Consider the following 18,720-nt stretch of genomic DNA (forward strand, 5'->3'; position numbering starts at 1 on the left):
TTGCGTAGCCGCCGAGAGCTGCTTCTCGCTTCCTTGTCCTTAATTCCCGTTTCCTGATTCCCTCCTCTTCCTAAAATTTCGTCTCTATTATATTATACGTTTGTGGGTGTCCTTAGATCCTCTTTGGAGAAAGAAAGCAGTTTAAATGAATAAACCCATTAGTAAACGGATATAGTCCTGAGGTAATTAACTGCCTAATTATACTACAGCGTCTAACAGGGGCTAAAAATAATACCTAGGCCAACCGAACCACCTTGCGTATAAGCCAGCGTCGGGGCCATAACAGGAAAAAACCAGAAACAAATGTATTCACACATATACCTCTAGATAATAATAGTACCCTACTGCTTTCTATATAATTTAGATTCTCTGTTAAAAGTTATCATTTGCTTTCCTCCAAAATTATGAAAATTGTCAGGCACTGACTTGTGGGCGCATGGGCGAAGTTTAGATTACTGACATATTCTGAATGTTTGTACTCAGCCTGCTGAGAGTGCTCCTCTGAAGAGTGCCCCCAGGGAAACTTGAGGGCCTCGTGGTAGAGCCTAGGGCTTACGCTCAGAGCGATGACAGAAAATGGGCTCAGTGGCAGAGACTCTGAGAGCACGGGGGCGGGGGGCCGGCTGGGATGTGAGGTTGGGGGGCACGATCTGCAGTTGCTGCTGCCTGTCCCGGTGCTCAGCAACACGGAACGGGGTGTGAGAAACTGGAAGAAAATTCACTTTAAAGGCAGGCGGAACATGACTGGTGTGCAGCAGCACGTAGTGGCACACGCACAAAGTTTGGGAGATCATCTGAGCGTCTGCCCTGGAACCAAACACGAATTATAATGAACGGAATGGAACCAGAGCGAAAATACGCAAACTAAGTCAATAACTAAATGAAATCAACCAAGGAGGTAATATATTACCTCAACCAGGTCAGTGCTTTCATCTCAACACCGCACACAGCCTGTCCGCCTTTTCTTCCCTCGAGTCCCGGGCCGCCAATGGAGAGGAAGCATTCTCATTTCTTAAAGGAACACTGCTTCTGCTTACATTTTCTCTCTCTCTCTGTACATATATGTCAATATATCCTAGATATAAAACATGCAATGTACAATATATAGCAGGTATTATCTATAAAAGAGGTAAAAGAGATAAAAGAGGGGTGCCTGGGGGGCTCAGTCAGTTAAGCATCCGACTTTGGCTCAGGTCATGATCTCATAGTTCCTGGATTTAAACCCTGTGTCGGGCTCTGTGCTGACAGCTCAGAGCCTGGAGCCTGCTTCAGATTCTGTGTCTCCCTCCCTCCCTCTCTGACCCTCCCCGACTCGCACTCTGTCTCTCTCTCTCTCAAAAATAAACATTAAAAAAAATTTTTTTTTAAGAGGTAAAAGAGACTAATCCTGTATCCATTGTTGATGAATGGGATTGGGGAATGTTGGCACCAAGAAGAACCTTCCAAAGCAATCCAGTCTGTTCAATAAGAGCTGCTCGAGGGCCGTTCTAAGGTCGGTGATGGTGATGGACGGCTGTCCCCTCTCCATGACTTACCTTCATCTACACTGAAGTTGTTCCATGATGGAAGTCATTAAACACACACAGAAAAACCCTCCAGGATTCTGTAGCATGGACGATCATTTACCTAACGTACAACCTTAAGATGATCTAGAAAGAGAATGGGTAATCATTTTCACCTGTCCTCCGTTTTCCAACAGACATGTTCTTGTGTGTAACAAAGAAGCTGAGGAAACAGGAAATACCAGTGAGTGGCCCGGGCCAGATCGCCTGTCCTTCTCAGGCAAAACAAGGCTGGCTGGGCACGGCCCTGCGGCGTCCTGCCAATCAGCATTTCCAGGGCACCCCCAGCTGCTGAAACTACTGGTGCCGAGGACTTGGAGACCAGCTCAGGTGCAACAGGGTGTTAAAATTTAACTACATTCTTCTTCTTTTGCGAAAGAAGGGAGGCATTTTCTTTAATAGCAGAAGCACAAAGTACATCTATCCCTTTCCTCACGCTGGCAATAAGAATGCACCACTATCAGTTCAGAACTCTGTAGCAGGTGAGACATAATCCCTATTCCAAAACAGAAGAAGAAATCATTTTTTAGAGAAAACAAAACTTTAAAGATGGCAGTCCCTTCCAACTGTAAGATGGTATGAGTAGGTCCTTTATACTTTTTGGGGGGCAAATAGCTAAGAAAGGACCCCGAAGATACAAAGCCTAGTCTTCCCGTGTCCTCCTGTCCTGGACTAACTGCTTGTTGACAAGGACCCCCCAGCACGGGCAAAACCTCCAAACTGATGTGAAAGGGGAAATCCTGGAGGCAGAACGAGAGGAGTTAAATCCTACATCAAGTACCTTGAGATGAAATTTACCTTTGATGCTCTTCGATCACGATGAAGGAAAGAAAGTGGCTTGGAAATGACAAGAACACTTGCAAAGCCCGGCTACTAATTGATGTGTGGTCCTGGAACACATCTCAGCAGACGGGTTACCTTCCCGCCCTGCACACGAGGGTGTTTTCGTAAGTGTGTCACCCCGTTGATGTGTGAGATGACTAGGGGATGACAAGTGTATGTGTCTCTATTTTCCTAACTGTGCGTAAGACACAGGCCAGCCCACTCAGGACAGGAAGGAGAGCATGGAGAAGCACGGAGCACAATTCCTCCAAAGAGACTATTTTGTGGATGAGTAAAAATGACTAAAGCTATCAATGCAACTGCACTGTTCTTGCTCAAGAACGACACGTTTGAGGACCTAAACCAAAAATCTCAATAACCACAACTGACCTTTAATGAGAAACTGTCAGTGCTTTTTAATAAGTGTGGTGAGGAGAGTTCAAATCACAGCATAACAGAACCCGTGTAAGCGTTAATGCAGTCTGTAGTTAGTGCATCATATAGCATATTATTCAGTTAGGAAAATTACATTTGAAAAAACACAACATTTTAATTCCCCGTGAGTAAACCAATAAGTAACGGAAATCATCACTGGAAGAACATGGAAACAATCAAGCATCACAAACCTACAGAAGGATAATTATCTCCAAATTTCGGAAGTACATTTATTTACCTGCCTACCCACCTTGTCAAGCCTATGCTTAGCACACGTGCAAAAATAAAATACAACTACTGCAATTATTACTATCATTTTCTTCTGCCCTTAGGTGAGAAACACCTGACAGCTACATGCTGAGCCGCGCTAACAAAACTAAACCTTTCACGTCCTTTAATAGTAAAATTACCATTACTGAATCATTGTCATAAAAAATGCATCCAAGTACCTTACCACTTATTTCAAATAAACACCAATTTTGAAACAATCAACTCTGAAATGCTGTATAAGGTGTGGGGGTTTTTTTTGTTTGTTTTTTTTTTTTTTTTAGAAATCCCTGATTACATTCCTATTTATCCATCATGGTAGACTGAAACATTGTATTTTTAGAGACTACCTACCACTTAATTTCTTAAAGGAAAAAAAAACCCGCACACACACACATACAACAAACCGGCATGATGTGGAGGAACAGCAGTGAAGGAAGACAGGAATGTGCTTGTCACTTCTCTGGCCGATAAACCAGGCCACCGGCGCCTCATCCGCATGTGAGGGAACACAGCTGACCCCCAGCGCGGAGTGCGCCGTTTATACAAGAGAATTCTCTATGAAATCCAGGGCTGGGACTTTCCCCCTCCACTCTCCCCTCAGGCCACCAGAGCCACCGACGTCCCTGGGGAGCTCTGGCCACGGTGAAAATACACACGTATTTTCTGCTCCGTAGCCGACAGCGTGTGTAAGCAGCATGAACTACGGGAGCGCTGGTTTACGCCTGCAGATCCGGAGTTTATGCTAATCTCGGGACATCCTAGAAAGTAAGCTCTGTGCCGCGTGCCTAACCATCGCCATGCTACCACAGTCTCTCAGAAGATCAGACCCCAAACAAAAGCTGCTTTGAGGGCTTTTAAAATCATCTTCTGTTCCGTTTCTCCATTCATCCACAGCGCCGCCAACTTCCGGCATTCCGTTTGTTTAGTGAGATGCACGTTAGCGAAAAAGACAAACATGATTTTTTTTTGCAACCTTCCAGAAGTCACACTTGATACAATAATTTGGGGGGGGGGGGAAGCTTATCCCTATAAAGAAAAATAAAACCTACATAGGATGTATATTTTGCTAAACAACTTACTTATGTGTGTCGGTAAATTACTTACAAAAGTGACACCAGAAAAGGACCTGTACTCGAGTCCGGTGACAAGAACAGAGTGTCTGCAGCCCCCTTCCCAATGCACCGGAACTGATTGCGGACTCAGCGGAAGGGGCTCACACATAAGTCAGCCTTCCGGCTTCCGCATCAGCAGTGGGAGCTGTCTGTGTCCCTCAGTTTGTCCATGCTGTCTTCCTTGTGCTCTGGCTTCATTTCATCTTCGTCATCGCGGCGTTGGGTTGAATTGTTCTCGGTGAGCTGGTCTTTGGTTTGGGGTTTGTGTGTGGGAACAGGATCTAAAACTACAACGGGTCCAGCTTCTTGCTCTTTGCCCAAGGGCTGGCTCCTGCCTCCAGCGTTACTGAGAGGCCTAGAGGAAGAACAGTTACACAAAACAATAAAAACCAGAGAGAGAAAATATTTGGCTTCCATATTCCTGGATTCAGACCAACCAAATAAAAAAAAAAAAAAGCCAAACGCTCTAAGTCTAATTAGCATGCACAGAGTGGTCTTTGAGGTGCCAGCCATTAAAATAAAAAGGAGCTATTAGATGACATATTAGGAGCAGGAGGCCAGGAGAAAGAAGGCGGAAAAAGTCAGAGCAATTAACTATGGAAGTGTTAAAAAGCCAAGTTCACCTACCTGCTTAATTACACCCTCTTCTCAAGAAGCGCAGAGCGCCTGGGTGCCTCTCGAAGGCCACCCCACGGCCACACAGACTCCTGTGACACCTTCCCTTAGCCAGAAGGAGCCGGTGACACCCCCGCCCCCTGCCATCATGTCCCTGGGGACAACTGGTTGCAGATTAGCTCTGAGGAGACCACACCACTGAGGGAAGGAGGCTGCCCCGTCAGGGATGGGCAGCTGAGAGACGCGCCCGCCACCAGCATCAGTGACAAGCAGCAAGCTGGTGAGAGACGGGGGAGGGGGGAGGGAGGAACGAGGCCAGATGGAAGAATCCGGAGAAGAAGCTAAAACGCTAAGTGACCATAAACTTCTTCCCTAAAAGGAGAACCCAGTTTCTTGTGAACTTTCTTAATGAATTTCAGAGGCCGTTTCTTTTCCCACAGAAGCTGCCTCCCTTGCCTTCTATTCTGAGGCACGAAGCTGCTGCTTCTCAAGGACGTGGGTGACAATTTCCTTGTAAAAACAGAGATGCCCACGTGGTCTCCTGCCACGTGTCAGGAAATGAGGCTGCCGGCGCCTAGAAGTCACGGTCAGGGGCCACCACGTGCAGGCTGCTGAGCTGGGCCTGAAGGTGGAGGCGTGCGCGGGAGGCAGGCCAGGGACCCGTCTCCTTGGCAGATGCTGCGATGCCAAGTGCGAACCGGCACCCCCGTGGCACCTCTGGCGGGCCCACGGCTCGGGCGGCCCTGTGCGGGAGGTGATGCTGTGACCCCCTGAGCCCTGTAGCCAGTGAGACGCACCCAGACCACCCGCTCGTCCCTTGTCAGACCCCACGCGAAATGCTGTGTGAGGAGCTGTCTCATGTCTGTGTCTCCCGGTAAGACACAAGCACGCACGAAGCAGGGACCCCTCAGCTCTGTCCGGTTCTGCCCCGGCACCTAGCGTCGGTCCACTCGGGGCGTAAATAAACGAGCGGACGCTAATGAAAGGGGAGAGGCTCAGAAACCCACACTTGGCCGGGACCAGGTCTGGAGGTCTCTCTCACACAACAGCAGCAGCAGAACAAACGCCCGACTACTAGGGAACGCAGCCTGTCCCCTCCGGCCACGGGTAGAGCGCCCTGAAACCCAATGACCACGGTCTGTGTGCTTTCTGACCAGCACGGTGAAATCGGTCCTAATGCCTGAAAACCACTCCGTCGGGCCTTGTGGTTAGACTGCGTGACCTGGTCATCATCAACAGGTGACTCACACACAACCCCGTCCTCTGTGGCAGCGGCGAGAGCACAGAGATGACCAGGGGCAGAGGAGCCCAGCCGCAGCAAGGACAGGTTCCTCTGATTTGGTGTCGACTCAACAACACCTTCGTCGTTAGAAAACCCCAGGACAGAGTCAGGGAGAGGGAGGGAGGCAAATCACGAGAGACTCTTGAATACTGAAAACAAACTGAGGGCTGAAGGGGGAGGGGGGAACAGGGAAGGGGGAGATGGGCATGGAGGAGGGCACTTGTGGGGATGAGCACTGGGTGTTATATGGAAACCAACTTGACAATAAACTATAAAAGAAAGAAAAACACCATGACACATTCCGTTTGCCTGGGCCACAGATCACTCCTCAGGACGGCGGTTGCTATGCTTCGGGAATCAACGGGGGGTGTAGTTTCCCGGCGGTACCCGGTTTGACTCTCTCTGACCCAGCCAGTGCCTGAAAGACTGTGCGCACTGGGCGCGGTCACAGGAGCTGAGCCGCCGTGAGAGAGCGGCCTACGGGGTTCACGATTGGATTGAGGCTTCGGGCAGGGGACAGAGCGAGGCCTCTGCATCTGATGCTGGACCCGAAGTCGGCAGTCCTGGCAGCTGAGAAGGAACATGGGTGAAAAGTGGCAAGAGAGCTGAGGACAAACCGGAGCTTTATCTCTTCACAGTCTCCAAACCCATGAGGCAAGAACTGCACACAGACCTGGTCCAAAATTTGGAAACGCTGAAGGAGGAGCTGGGGGCCGCGGGGAAAACCGTGGGCCAGCCGCTCCCATGTGCTAACGAGAGGACACTGTGCATGGACTGTCACGGCGCCCGCCACCCGCAGGGCTTCGAGCCTTCAGAACGAAACAGAAATGACAACGATGTCACGTCTGCCTTCTAAAGCTCATGCCAATCTGTCTTGGGGTCCATCCTAACCTGGAAACAAACGAGCAGGGGGATTCTGGGACATGAAGCTCCAGCCCAGCTCAGCTATTATGGGCCAAGCAGGTCAGTCACGAGTCTGGCTCTGCCAGCTCGGGGCTGAGCCCACTGCTCCATCAGCCAGCCCGTCCGCTGGAGGCGGACAGGACATTTCACCCCTCCTAGGTGAGCCAACTTCCATCAACCCACACTGCCCTTCAGCCCTTCCGAAGAACGATCGTGGCTGTTTTCACACCCATGTGTGTCTGTGGGTGAAGGGGTGATGAACACACCCTAAAAAAAGCTTTTCGCATCAGGTGGAGGTGGAAACTTCCAGGAAACGCTCTCAGGCTTCCACAACAGCAACAAGAGGAGGCCGACTGAACTGAAAACTCAGACACCTTGTGTGGTCGGGATGAAACTGGCCTGGAATTGTCTCAGTGTCTCAACCACAGTTTAATTTATTATTAAGTCACCTGTGGGCTACAAGGTGAGGACTCCATAGGTCATCGCTGAATCTGGCACAGGGCAATTTCTCTGAATCCGCATCAAGGGTCAGAATAATGGATTTCTCAAGGATAATGACCACTGCCTCGGAATCCCCGTGGGTTAAGGCTGAAAGGGGCTATGACAGGCAGTCATCTAGACCAACTGATCCTTTACCAGATGGGAAAAACGAGGTTTGGAGGGGAGAACCTGGCCCACGACCACACAGTCCATCAGCGGCAGAGGCAGTACAAGAATCAGGTGCTTTCTCCCCTTTCCTGCTCTTCCCATGGTGCTGTGTGCTGCTTACCAAAGGCGTCTTCTCTCAGAAAGAGGATAATGATGCCACAGGCTAATCTGGGCACATTTACTGATCTCTTTCTTTCTGAGTCCCTGTCTTCAGGTGCATCTTTCAGAGTCCGTCCCTTCAAGCTATTCTTTGCCTTTTATCCCTTTGTGACTGGGTTAGCTCCTCTGGGTTTGACGCATTAGGTCTATTCCTGGTTCCCATGGGGAGCTGCCCAGGACTCCTTCTGGAATAAGGGACCTTTCGCCTCATTCTAGCTCCATCCCCATCCCCCGGGAAGAGCCAGAGTGTCGTCAGTGACCGTGCCAAGAAACCAGGCTCTTGCTCTAGGTGGCCACAGTGGCCAAGTTCTAGCAAGTCAAAGCTTCTCTCTAAGATAGGGGTGCGTGGGTGGCTCAGTTAAGTATCTGACTCTCAATTTGGGCTCAGGTCACGATCTCATATGTGGGGCTCCACATTGAGCGTGGAACCTGCTTGGGATTCTCTCTGTCCCCTCTCTCTCTCCATGCCCCTCTCACAGGCACACGGTCTCTCTGAAAATAAATAAAAAACCTTAAAAAAAAGCCTCTTCCTTAAGGGAAAGGCTCAAGTGCTCAATCACAACGACCCAACAGGAATTGCAGTATACTATTATTCTGCTCACTTTTTTCCCTTTAATTCTTCATCCAAGGGCAGTGACCACAAAAAAAGGGATTAAAACTAAGTACTCATGAAAAGTATCAGACTTTCTCCCGTAGGCTACAAAATCTCCAAGTAAAACTTCCATTGTATAGATGCAATAGAGTAAGACTAAAATCATGTGATGCTAAGGCTGAAAGGCATTACTGACGTGAACTAGTCCAACCTTTTCATTTGTTCAGTGAAGACACCAAAGAAGAGTGCGTTAAATGATTTGTTCAAGGGCACAGGACTTGTTACTAGCAGACACAGGATTAAGATCTTGGAATCCGGATTTCCTGGCCAGTATTCTTTTTCTTACCACAACATACTGGCAGTCATTTATGATCCATTCAAAATATTTTCACGGGTCATTTTAGATGGTTTGCTCAAGAGCTATCTCAAGACAAAAAGAAAAACTGAAAAGCAACATAAAAGCTAAGAGACAATGTAGCAATCTGCTCTGCTCGGCTCCACGCAGCCGGGGCCCCAGTGCATGGGACTCGGGAGCCCTTTTAGAAGGCAGCTGCTCTTCCCCAACTAGGAGAGAGCCAGAATGTGGGGCTGGGGCATGTGGGGGCCACGTGCTAGTCAGAGGAGAGACCGGACTCCAAACCACGCTGGTACCACAAGAACATGAATGACTGTAACCAGCGTTGCCAAAACTGAACTTCTTTAAAGGGACTCCGTGATTTCTCGGACTGGGTTACAAGAGACGAAAGAACAGCATTCTAATTTTTAAAAAGCCCATCATTGTTTGCATTCAATGAAATTCCTTTCAAAATCAACTTTCCATGTTCCAATTACATTCAACAACGTTCTAGCTAACATTTCGGCTGCAATTCAAATTAACTAATGCCCAAAAGAGCCCTAATAGATGTGGTTCTGAGCTCAATTGAATACAATCAAAGCTCATGAAATGAAGGGGGAAATGGTTATTTCATGCAAATTCTGCATATCACTCAAGCTTCATTTTACTGATAATATAAAGGTGGGACATTTTGAACATTACAGTGAATGAAACTTTTAAAGCGGTGAGAGTTATTTTATAAAATGCTACCTCTGAAAAGCTGATTGCCAAACAGTATAAAAATGGTTTGGAGGCATAAATGCCAAGTTCATTTCTATTTCACTTCTGAGGTAACTATCTTTCAAATCGCAACAGCTGGACTATTTAACACAATCTGGTGAATCAAAGTCTAGTTCTTCTCTGGTCTCCCGGTGGGACGTCTGCATTAGTCCGTGGCAGCCGTCCAAAAAATGACGCACAGCCGGACGGTCTGAACTCCGCTGCGTTTACAATAAAAACGAATAAAGCTGCAATCGTGGCTCCAAGAACAGAAGACGGAAAGATTTAAACGTGTCTTTATAAAGTAGTTTCCTGGGAAAACTCCCGAGAGGAAGTCAGCTTTCTATTTTCCCGTGTGTAAAAATTAGAAGTCTTACTTTGCTTCCGAAGCCCTTTTATGCAGCTGCTTGCAGCGGTGAGCGGGAGGGCTCTACAGCAGAGGTGGTTTTTATTGTTTCTTGCAGATATCCTACGTGTCGGGGGATTTTAGTACGCCTGTCCCAAATCTCCAAAAAGGGTTTCTAATATAAGGTGAGGCTGTTTTTATTACCCATTCGAATACATCCAAATGTAATCAAGGTAGAACAAAGCTGAATTCTCTCGGCTTTGTGTACTTTTCAAAACTCCATTTTAGCTCAAAGAATAGTTTTTCGATTTGGGTCAGCTGCTACCCATGCAAAAGTAGCTATGATTTTAAATTATTTAAAAAATGGTAAAAAAAAAAAAAAAGAATAGCACCACGGGGGTGAAAAATCTGACATCTGCTTCTGGACTGCTAATTTGCCATAAAGATGAACAAGAATTCCTTCTTAGCAGAAGTAACAGTGGCTGGGCAAAGGCGTCCTTGTCCACACGGAGCTGTGCCTTCCTCAGAGCAGTAAAGGCAGCGTGGGCATAGGGGGGCCCGAGTCCCAGCCCAGACCATGGTGCACGTCATGAAGCTCTGTCCCGCTTCTTGCAACCCTAACATGAGCTGGACCCCAAAATGCCCTGGGTCCAGGGGGGCTCAGGAATCCAGCCGTCCTCACCAGCAGAATCAACACTGATAAAGCGTGACCCAAGACCGATTTCAGCTCAGAGATTCTCAAATGTGTGTACTACTTTTTGGGGCTACTTTTTAAGCTTCTTATAATTTTCCACAACTTTAAGTCACCATGAAAACTCCATTTTCGATCTGAGCTATTAACAGTGAATGTTATTTTAAAAGAAGTATCTTATTTAAGAGAACTAAAGTCTTCCACAAAATCCACCATATATATCTCTGGCTCCTCAAAAAAAGCTGCCCTGCATGAAATGCTTGCATTTTTTTTCTAGGAGTTCAGGACACTATTTTTAAAATACCTTTCTTTAAATTTACCGTGTTATACACGTTGGGACTCTCTTAAGATGGGAAGTCACAGTGCTACTTTTCATAGTTCTGTGACAAGGCAGATTTCAAATGAACTGTGTTTATCAGGTTTTAGAACTTAAGTCAATGTGTTCTTAGGTCTGAAACTGCATTGAACTTTTAGTTGGCTGCTTTTATTTGAAGAAATGAAACACCTCCCCTCGGCACTGCCATCCGCAAATAAATGGAAACACACGTACTGCAGAGACTACTGAAAGTTGCTTAAAAAAAAAAAACAAACTGCAAAGCACCAAAGGGAATTTGGTTCTCTGTGCAGACATGATGTGTTTTATGCTATGTCTCTTAAAATCACAGGTGTTTGCAACTGGAGGCAAATGTTTGGAGGCAATTAATTCTCCGTGAGCAGTGACAAGGGCTCAGGCGCATTTTACCAGTCATTCTGGGATTGACTCAGCAGAATTTTAACACTGGAGGTGATGCAGCCTCCACATGAACCCTGAAGACGTTGTTGTCTGCAGGGCAAGTCAGAGACAATGCTGTCGGGTGGACCTCTGGCCGGTCCACAGCACAACTCCTGGGGGAGAGAGGGGACAGGAACACGAAGGGAGGGGATCTCCACTTCCAGAACATCCAGTTGTTCTGCTGATTTTGTTGTTGAGACTTAATTACCCCCGGATGGGCACACAAGGAGGAGCACTGTAGCAGAGCCTTGCCAAGCAGAGCCAGCCCCTGCGGTGCGAGTACACAGTTCCAGGCACTAAGCTTACAGTTGAAGGCACAGCAAATCCTTTAATTGTGTCAGCGCATCAGATGAAGCAGGAACTTCCGGGCAGTTCCTTCTGCTGGCCAGTCGTCTCTGCTCGGGAGCAAAGGTTTACAAAGGACAGGGAAGGGGCCCTCCACTCTCTCCCCCAACACCATGCGCGCACACACATATGCACCTACACACACGCACGAGCGTGCACACACAAAAGGAGAGAGGAGGAGAGGAGGCAATGGTGAAGGGCGGAAGAACAGGAAGAAAACCCACCCTTTTCCACCATGGGGACTGAAAGAACTCCTCCATTTTCCATCTGAACAAAATGTTGACCCAAGCCTCTATGACCCACTGAATTAATTTTGAGCTGAGATCAATATTGGAGAGAACTTTAGGCCAAGGTTCCCTTTTTTTTTTTTAATGTTTTATTTATTTTTGATACAGAGAGAGACAGAGAATGAGAGGGGGAGGGTCAGAGAGAGAAGGAGACACAGAACCAAAAGCAGGCTCCAGGCTCTGAGCTAGCTGTCAGCACAGAGCCTGACGCGGGGCTCAAACCCACAAACGGGAGATCTGATCTGAGCCGAAGCCGGACGCTCAACCGACTGAGCCACCCAGGCACCCCAAAGGTTCCCTTTTTTAAAGGAAGAATCTCAATTTCTATTTGGTAACTGATTTCAAAAGCTCAGATTTCCCAGCTCCAATTCAAAAGAGCGGCACTTTTCAACTTTATTTTTCTCCATTAGTTTTACCCTGGAAATAATGACATAAAACTGAAGAGACCAGTCAGGGGTCAAACGGTGATAAAATCAATCTTACTTTTAATGCAAACCCTGAAAGGCAATTAGATTTTTTTTTTCCTTTCATAGAAATGGTTGACTGATCACACTAACCAAGAGACATCTAAAATTTATCTTTTATCATCTACCCTTTGCTATTCAGTTAATGGCTCAAACAAGATGAACTCTTAACAAAAATAAATCTGTGTGGGGACAAAAGACACATGTATTTAGAGCCACCGCAGATCTAGAAATTAAATGCAAATTGCAATAAAAATGGTTTCATTGGAAACGGACATTTTTCTGCAGAAATTGAACTCCGGTCACTGCTACATGGGCTTTTTGTTTTTTAAATTCGTGCAGGGCGCAGCGTGGCCTGTTCTGACCTTCCAAACAAAACAGGCAGGCCAGCTGCCTGTCTGGTGGTTAAAAAGTAGAAGATAAAGCTTGATAAAGCTTGGACTTTTGGGGGCGATTTGGGGTTGAAAAGAAGCACGATGAGTGAAGAGAAGCTTTAACTGGAAGACTCTCGGGCAACTGTGATTTTAACTGCATCTTTGAGAATGAGGACCAAGAGATGAAGACCCAGCTGTGAAACAGCGGTGCCCCAGTCCCGACAGAACCCGAGTTCATGTTCATATGGGTCCTCCCCTTTGAAATAAGGTTTTGTAGAAGTAACTACATTAAATGAAAAGCATCTTTGAGGTTGACCACCTTGTTTGGTTTAAGTGTCAGGACATTCACCTTCCTGAAAGTGATGAAGAGGAAATGTGAACATGGATGAATGAATAAAAGCTCCATACAAAGGAGCAGGACCACCAGTAGATGACACTCTTCAGAGACCATGGCAAGAACACAAGACCTCATGTTGGGCTTCTGCCAGACTGTGATGCAAAACTCTCTTCTAAGATGAGCCCACCTCTCTGTCCACGCCGAAGGCCCATTCGTCCTGCCGCTCTTTACAACACGATGGCCAATGGACACTTCAGCACTAACTCAAAGGAGCTAACCAGTTACTGACAAAGATGGAGTTGTCTCAAAAAAGGCACAGCATAAACTGAACAAAAGTTATTTTGGGCTGTAGAATGTATGTCTTTGAAACAATTGGATTGATTCACAGTGATTCATCTTTATATTACTGTATTATCATTTAGTAAAACACCTTCCTAACCCAAGGATTAGAGTCAGATTACTTTCGAGATTTTTGACTCCCCGGGAATAAATTATTCCTCAAAATGTCTGAAACTGTCAAAAAATTTAAAAATGTATAAATGAAACTGATGCCAAAAACTAAAGTACCATAGGCTGGTGTTGTGATATGGGAATCTGCAAAGTTTGTGATGGTTGACTCTTTACTGGACACTTGACACAATAAACATTAAAATGATTTCTTTTCAACTGCTCTTTAAGTCTTTGTGCTAATTCAGATTGGCTCCTCTTTCCAGAATTGTTTTGCTGGCTCACACTTTCTTCTGGGAAGAGGTATTGTACTTGACTAGATTAGCCTTAGGAAGGGGTGGGGGAAAGAGACAAACCACCTAGGAGTGTGCAGGGTCAAAGTAACAGGATGTAGACATCACCGGGTCAGCGGAGTGACTAAACTGCAGAATCCCTGCTTCCGACAGGACACAATCTTACAGTTCGTTCCTTCCCTCTGCTCTTCAAGCTCTCAATTCACTCAACACAGTAAGCTAGAGTTCAAAAGCATGGGTTCTGGAGCTGGATACGAAACAGGCTCGAACGAAATCTGAGCTGATTCTCGATTAGGAACAGAATTTTGAGCCAAGTTATTTGCCTCACTGAGCCTCAGTGTTTTCATCTGTAAAACGGAGATAGGTCCAATCTGTTACACTTGGAAGAATTAAAATAACACATGAAAGTATATGCCTTAACAGTCAGTGAAATATGGTAACCACAGCCAAAACTAATGGAACCAAATTCCAAAGTCCAGAACCTCCAAAGTGGAAACATCACCCAAGGCCTCGTCTATAATCAGCATATATATCCTGCCTGCAGCAATTAAAGTACTTCTCCTCTTGGACAGAGATGATTATAATGTGAATATATGTATTAACATATAATACATGCTATGAAGAACAAAAAATATTAACTATAAAAAGAGAAAAAGACACATACAACGGGATGTTGCAGGCTTTTACTCCAACATGTTTCCCCAACTTACTGCACCTGTATCAGTCGAGAGCCTCAGACTCCTGGACTCTTTGATAACAGCTAACATCTTTCAGGGCCTTCCAACAGGACTAAAATGGAAGACAACTTCACCCATATCTAGGTACACAGTGTCACAATAAAAATATACACATCTGCGGGGCGCCTGGGTGGCTCAGTCGGTTGAGTGTCCGTCCGACTTTGGCTGAGGTCAGGATCTCATGGTCTGTGAGTTCAAGCCCTGTGTCAGCCTCTGTGCCGACAGCTCAGGGTCTGGAACCTGCTTCAGACTCTGTGTTTCCCTCTCTCTCTGTCCCTCCCCCACTTATGCTGTCTCTCTCTGACTCTCAAAAATGAATAAACATTAAAAACATTAGAAAGATCTATATACATCTGCAAGTGTGGCAAACTGATGGCTATTCCTAAAAATTGAATCCAGTTTCAAAAGCCAGAGTCATTTGGAGACATGAACTGAACATACAATGGAGAGTAAAATGGCCCTCATCAGTGTTTGCCCACATTGAATGCTAGCACGAATTCTCCTTTAGGACCAGCTATCCAATTTCTCTCCTGTGTGATCAGGCATCTCCAACCCAGGCAGGTCTGAAAGCATCTGGAGCAACAGCCTCGGGGTTCGAGTGAGTGTGCAGATCCCCCAGAGTACCTCTCTGAATGACAATCATTCTGATTTGGATTTGTAAATTCTGGTAAGGTAGCTGAAAACTTATTTGACAGTCTTGGGCTTGTGTGTTTTACTGTAAATCTGTATTGAGGGGCGTGTTGCAGGCAGAAAGTCCGTGCTTCCCTCTTGTTCCTTATCTTCACTGTGGACATCTTTGCTAAGCAACCACGTTTGTGAGGAATTCTGGAAGCCTCGGAGCTCTCGGGGAGCTCTGGGAGCGCCTAATCTACCTGCCTCGATTTTAGATAAGACAACACACAACAAAAAGAAAACAAAACAGACAGGTTACAAGGCCTTCCCAAGGACTCCTGGCCCAGTCAGTAACGCTCGTGTCCAGCGTCTAAGCTCTGAACTCAACTCTGGTCCCCGATTATGCGGCAGTGGCCCAGCATTACAATTTTAATGCAAGACCGGAAAAGAATGTACTGAAATACTTTTCATGTATCATCTAAGTCCACACGACAACCCTACAAGGTGGGTATTCTTACCCTCATTTTATACAGGAGGAAACGGGATCATGGGCTCAATATCTTGTCTCAGGTCCTAAGGACCACAAACGGCAAACAGTCGAGCTCCAACCCGGCAACGACTTGACGCTGGTTGCCACCCAGTGCACACACACATGGAAAGGCATGGGCTTGGAAAATCGAGCCCACGGCATCTCCCTGCTACAGCCCTCCCCAGGCCACAGGCTTCTCCAGGTGAAAATACACACATCCTTGACTTTCTGACCCTGTGAACCACTCAGCCTGTTCCCAGGTATTGTGGCTGCCTGACAGTAATAAAAGTTACCTTTGAAAAAAATCTATCGGTTTGGAATTCTATTTTATATTGACCATCCCACCATGGATTAGCTTGAATCAATGAGTCTTACTACACTTTTAACATGGTCAGATTACTCTCTGTCAACAGAAAAGAGCATGAAAGCAAGAATCAGGTTGGTTGCTTAGTTGTGTATTTATATATTATGCATTCCTTATTTCTTTATTTCATTTGGCCAATTCTTTCCCTCTCGTAGCAGAAAGGGAGATTATTATTATTATTCCTGTCTGAATTAGAAGTAATCAGAATTGGGACACCTGGGTGGCTCAGTTGGTTGACTGTCTGACTTCGGCTTAGGTCACGATCTCGCAGTTCATGGGTTCAAGCCCCACATCAGGCTCTGTGCTGACAGCTCAGAACCTGGAGCCTGTTTCAGAATCTGTGTTCCCCCCTCTCGCTCTCTCTGCTCCTTCCCCACTCGCATTCTCTCTCTCTCTCAAAAATAAACATTAAAAACAATTTTTAAAAAAGAAATAATCAGAACTAATGAAACTCAAATTTGCTCTTACGTTTAAGATATTATTACTAGATAGCATATACTTATTGGAACACAAATATTTCTAAAGTTATTACTAAAATAGAAATAATTAGGCTTCTCTATGTCTTGATTATCTTTTCCTTTTTCTTCTTTTTTCTTAAAAATAACAAAAAACCCTTGCTTTGCTTAGGCTGGGGACAAGAATGTTAATTTTAATTAATCCTTGCAATTAAGTATTAAAGGTATCTCTTGCCATCTCATAATGTCCTAGGAAATAAATTCATATATTTCTGGCACTATAATTTACTAGACTAGAGATACTCCATTATTTGGAGTATACATATATGTTGACTTGAGGAATTTACTGAAAGAAAAGAAACTTTCCAGAGATAGCTTGGTGTTATAATTTTCGGATTAACTGTGGATCTTACACAGAAAACACCTTTGTTTCTATTCTTTTCAAACCTTTCTTAGTAGGTCTGCAATCTTTCCTGTCCACCTGAGCCGTACAAGTGAGCAAAGCTGAATCTTCTGTAACTAGGTATGCTATTGGCTCTGATAACATTATGTTATGTATGTACAAAGATACAGATGGTATACAAAATTGAGCTGACTGGAAATGACCCCTGAGCATTAAAAAAAATGTTAACAAAGCAGAGAAGCCAACCAAAGATAAACAAAAATCTCTCATCATTAGCCTGTGCGTTCGTGGGGCTGCTGAGTAATGGGAAATGCTATTAAGTGAGTATCCTAAATCCTAATGTTTTAGCAATAGTAAAAATGGATTCATTTGTTCATTGACTCAACAAAGCATATACAGAATTTCCAGAATTTTCCCAGGTGTTTGAGATATACCAGTGGACAGACAAAAAGAAAAAAAAACCCCTCCTACCCTCATGGAGCTGACATTCTAGCAGGGGAAGAATAGAGGAGGGTAAAGGGAATCAGAGATTCAAGGAAGAGGAGGTACGATTTGAAACTGGGTGGTCAGGGTAGGCCTCACTGAAAAGATGCCCTTAGAGCAAAGAAATGAGGGAGTTGAGACAGTATGGCAGTTAGCCACTGGGGAAGGACAGACAAGGCAGAGGGGACAGCAAAAGGCTAGTGTGGAGGGAAAACCCGCCAGAGAGGTCAAAGGAGAGAGAGGGAGAGGGGTCAGGGCAGGAGGGACTGGGTGTGTACAGGGGTGAGAAGGAGAAAACGTATGTGTTAGAGGATGCTCTGATTGTTTTCCTCCCTTGACCTTGATTCCCCATCAAGAATGGAATACGCCATTAGGCTGAAACACCATGGTGGTGTGACCACCATTCAAAATAAGAATGCAATTTATCAGAGCAGAGACTGATTTGGATTTCACCTTCGGATTGCTGATCGGACTTCTGGGCGCTTGGACAACGTGGGTCTATGAGAGGCGACCTGCCTCCACCTTCTGGCTGGGATCACGGAGCAAACTTCTCAGTGGAAGCGACACGGAAACAGCCTTGAAAAGAACCCTTCTCATTCCTGGCAGCTGGACTAGTTTCCGGGAATACTGCTAAATCGCATGAGTTTTTACTTTGAAAGCTTACACGCAATTACATTAAGTTAAACTTCTTTTGCTCATTAAAAAAATAAATAAAAAATAGAAAGAAAATAAAAAACTAGCTTTAAACACAAATGAAATGTGCCTGTCTGAGAAGTGAATAATTACTATGTATACACACAAAATCCTCAGATTCATTCGGAGAGCCTAATTATACTTAAGAAACAGATTTTGCAGAAAGGCCCTCTTCTTTGCTAAATGACTGTCAATATGAAAATACACGACATGAGTTATTTCAGCTAAAGAATGTCAAGAACTGAATAATCAAGCATTAGGTTACAAAGTTTAAAAGTTAATACAGCAGCACGGAGTATTTGTATTAGTGCTTTAAGTAGCTAAATTAAATTGAAATGTGTCTCTTGAGCAGTCATTGAACAAGCAAGATGAGAAATAAATTGAGCTTCACTTAGGGCTTTATGGCCTCTAACAACTATGTCTGTCAACACACAGATCCTTTTCACTGTCAATTCAACACACATTTTGCAGACCTTGGGCCTGCAATTATTTCATTTCCTTTCTTGGAAATGTAATTTCCACTTACTTTTGGAGAATAAAAGACAGACAAAAGGAGGAAGGAGTTGCAGTATTTTCTGATTAAGATTATCTGTAT

General features: G+C 45.4%; 1 protein-coding gene across 4 annotated transcripts in view; it reads right to left on the bottom strand.

Annotated features, from left to right (window-relative positions):
* Nucleotides 1-2,775: 2,775 nt before the first annotated feature.
* The window catches only part of SHTN1 (shootin 1), a 98,786-nt gene continuing 82,841 nt past the window's right edge, over nucleotides 2,776-18,720 (bottom strand). For 3 of the 4 annotated variants that reach the window (XM_029932659.1, XM_029932656.1, XM_029932655.1), the window contains one exon: nucleotides 2,776-4,556. In XM_029932659.1, the coding sequence (XP_029788519.1) occupies nucleotides 4,334-4,556 (223 nt within the window). In that variant the 3' untranslated portion in view covers nucleotides 2,776-4,333. The remainder of the gene's footprint in view (nucleotides 4,557-18,720) is intronic. The other variant, XM_029932660.1, reaches the window with a different exon arrangement.

Source organism: Suricata suricatta, chromosome 2 (genome assembly GCF_006229205.1).
Source record: "Suricata suricatta isolate VVHF042 chromosome 2, meerkat_22Aug2017_6uvM2_HiC, whole genome shotgun sequence".
In the NCBI taxonomy this organism is placed as follows: Eukaryota; Metazoa; Chordata; class Mammalia; order Carnivora; family Herpestidae; genus Suricata; species Suricata suricatta.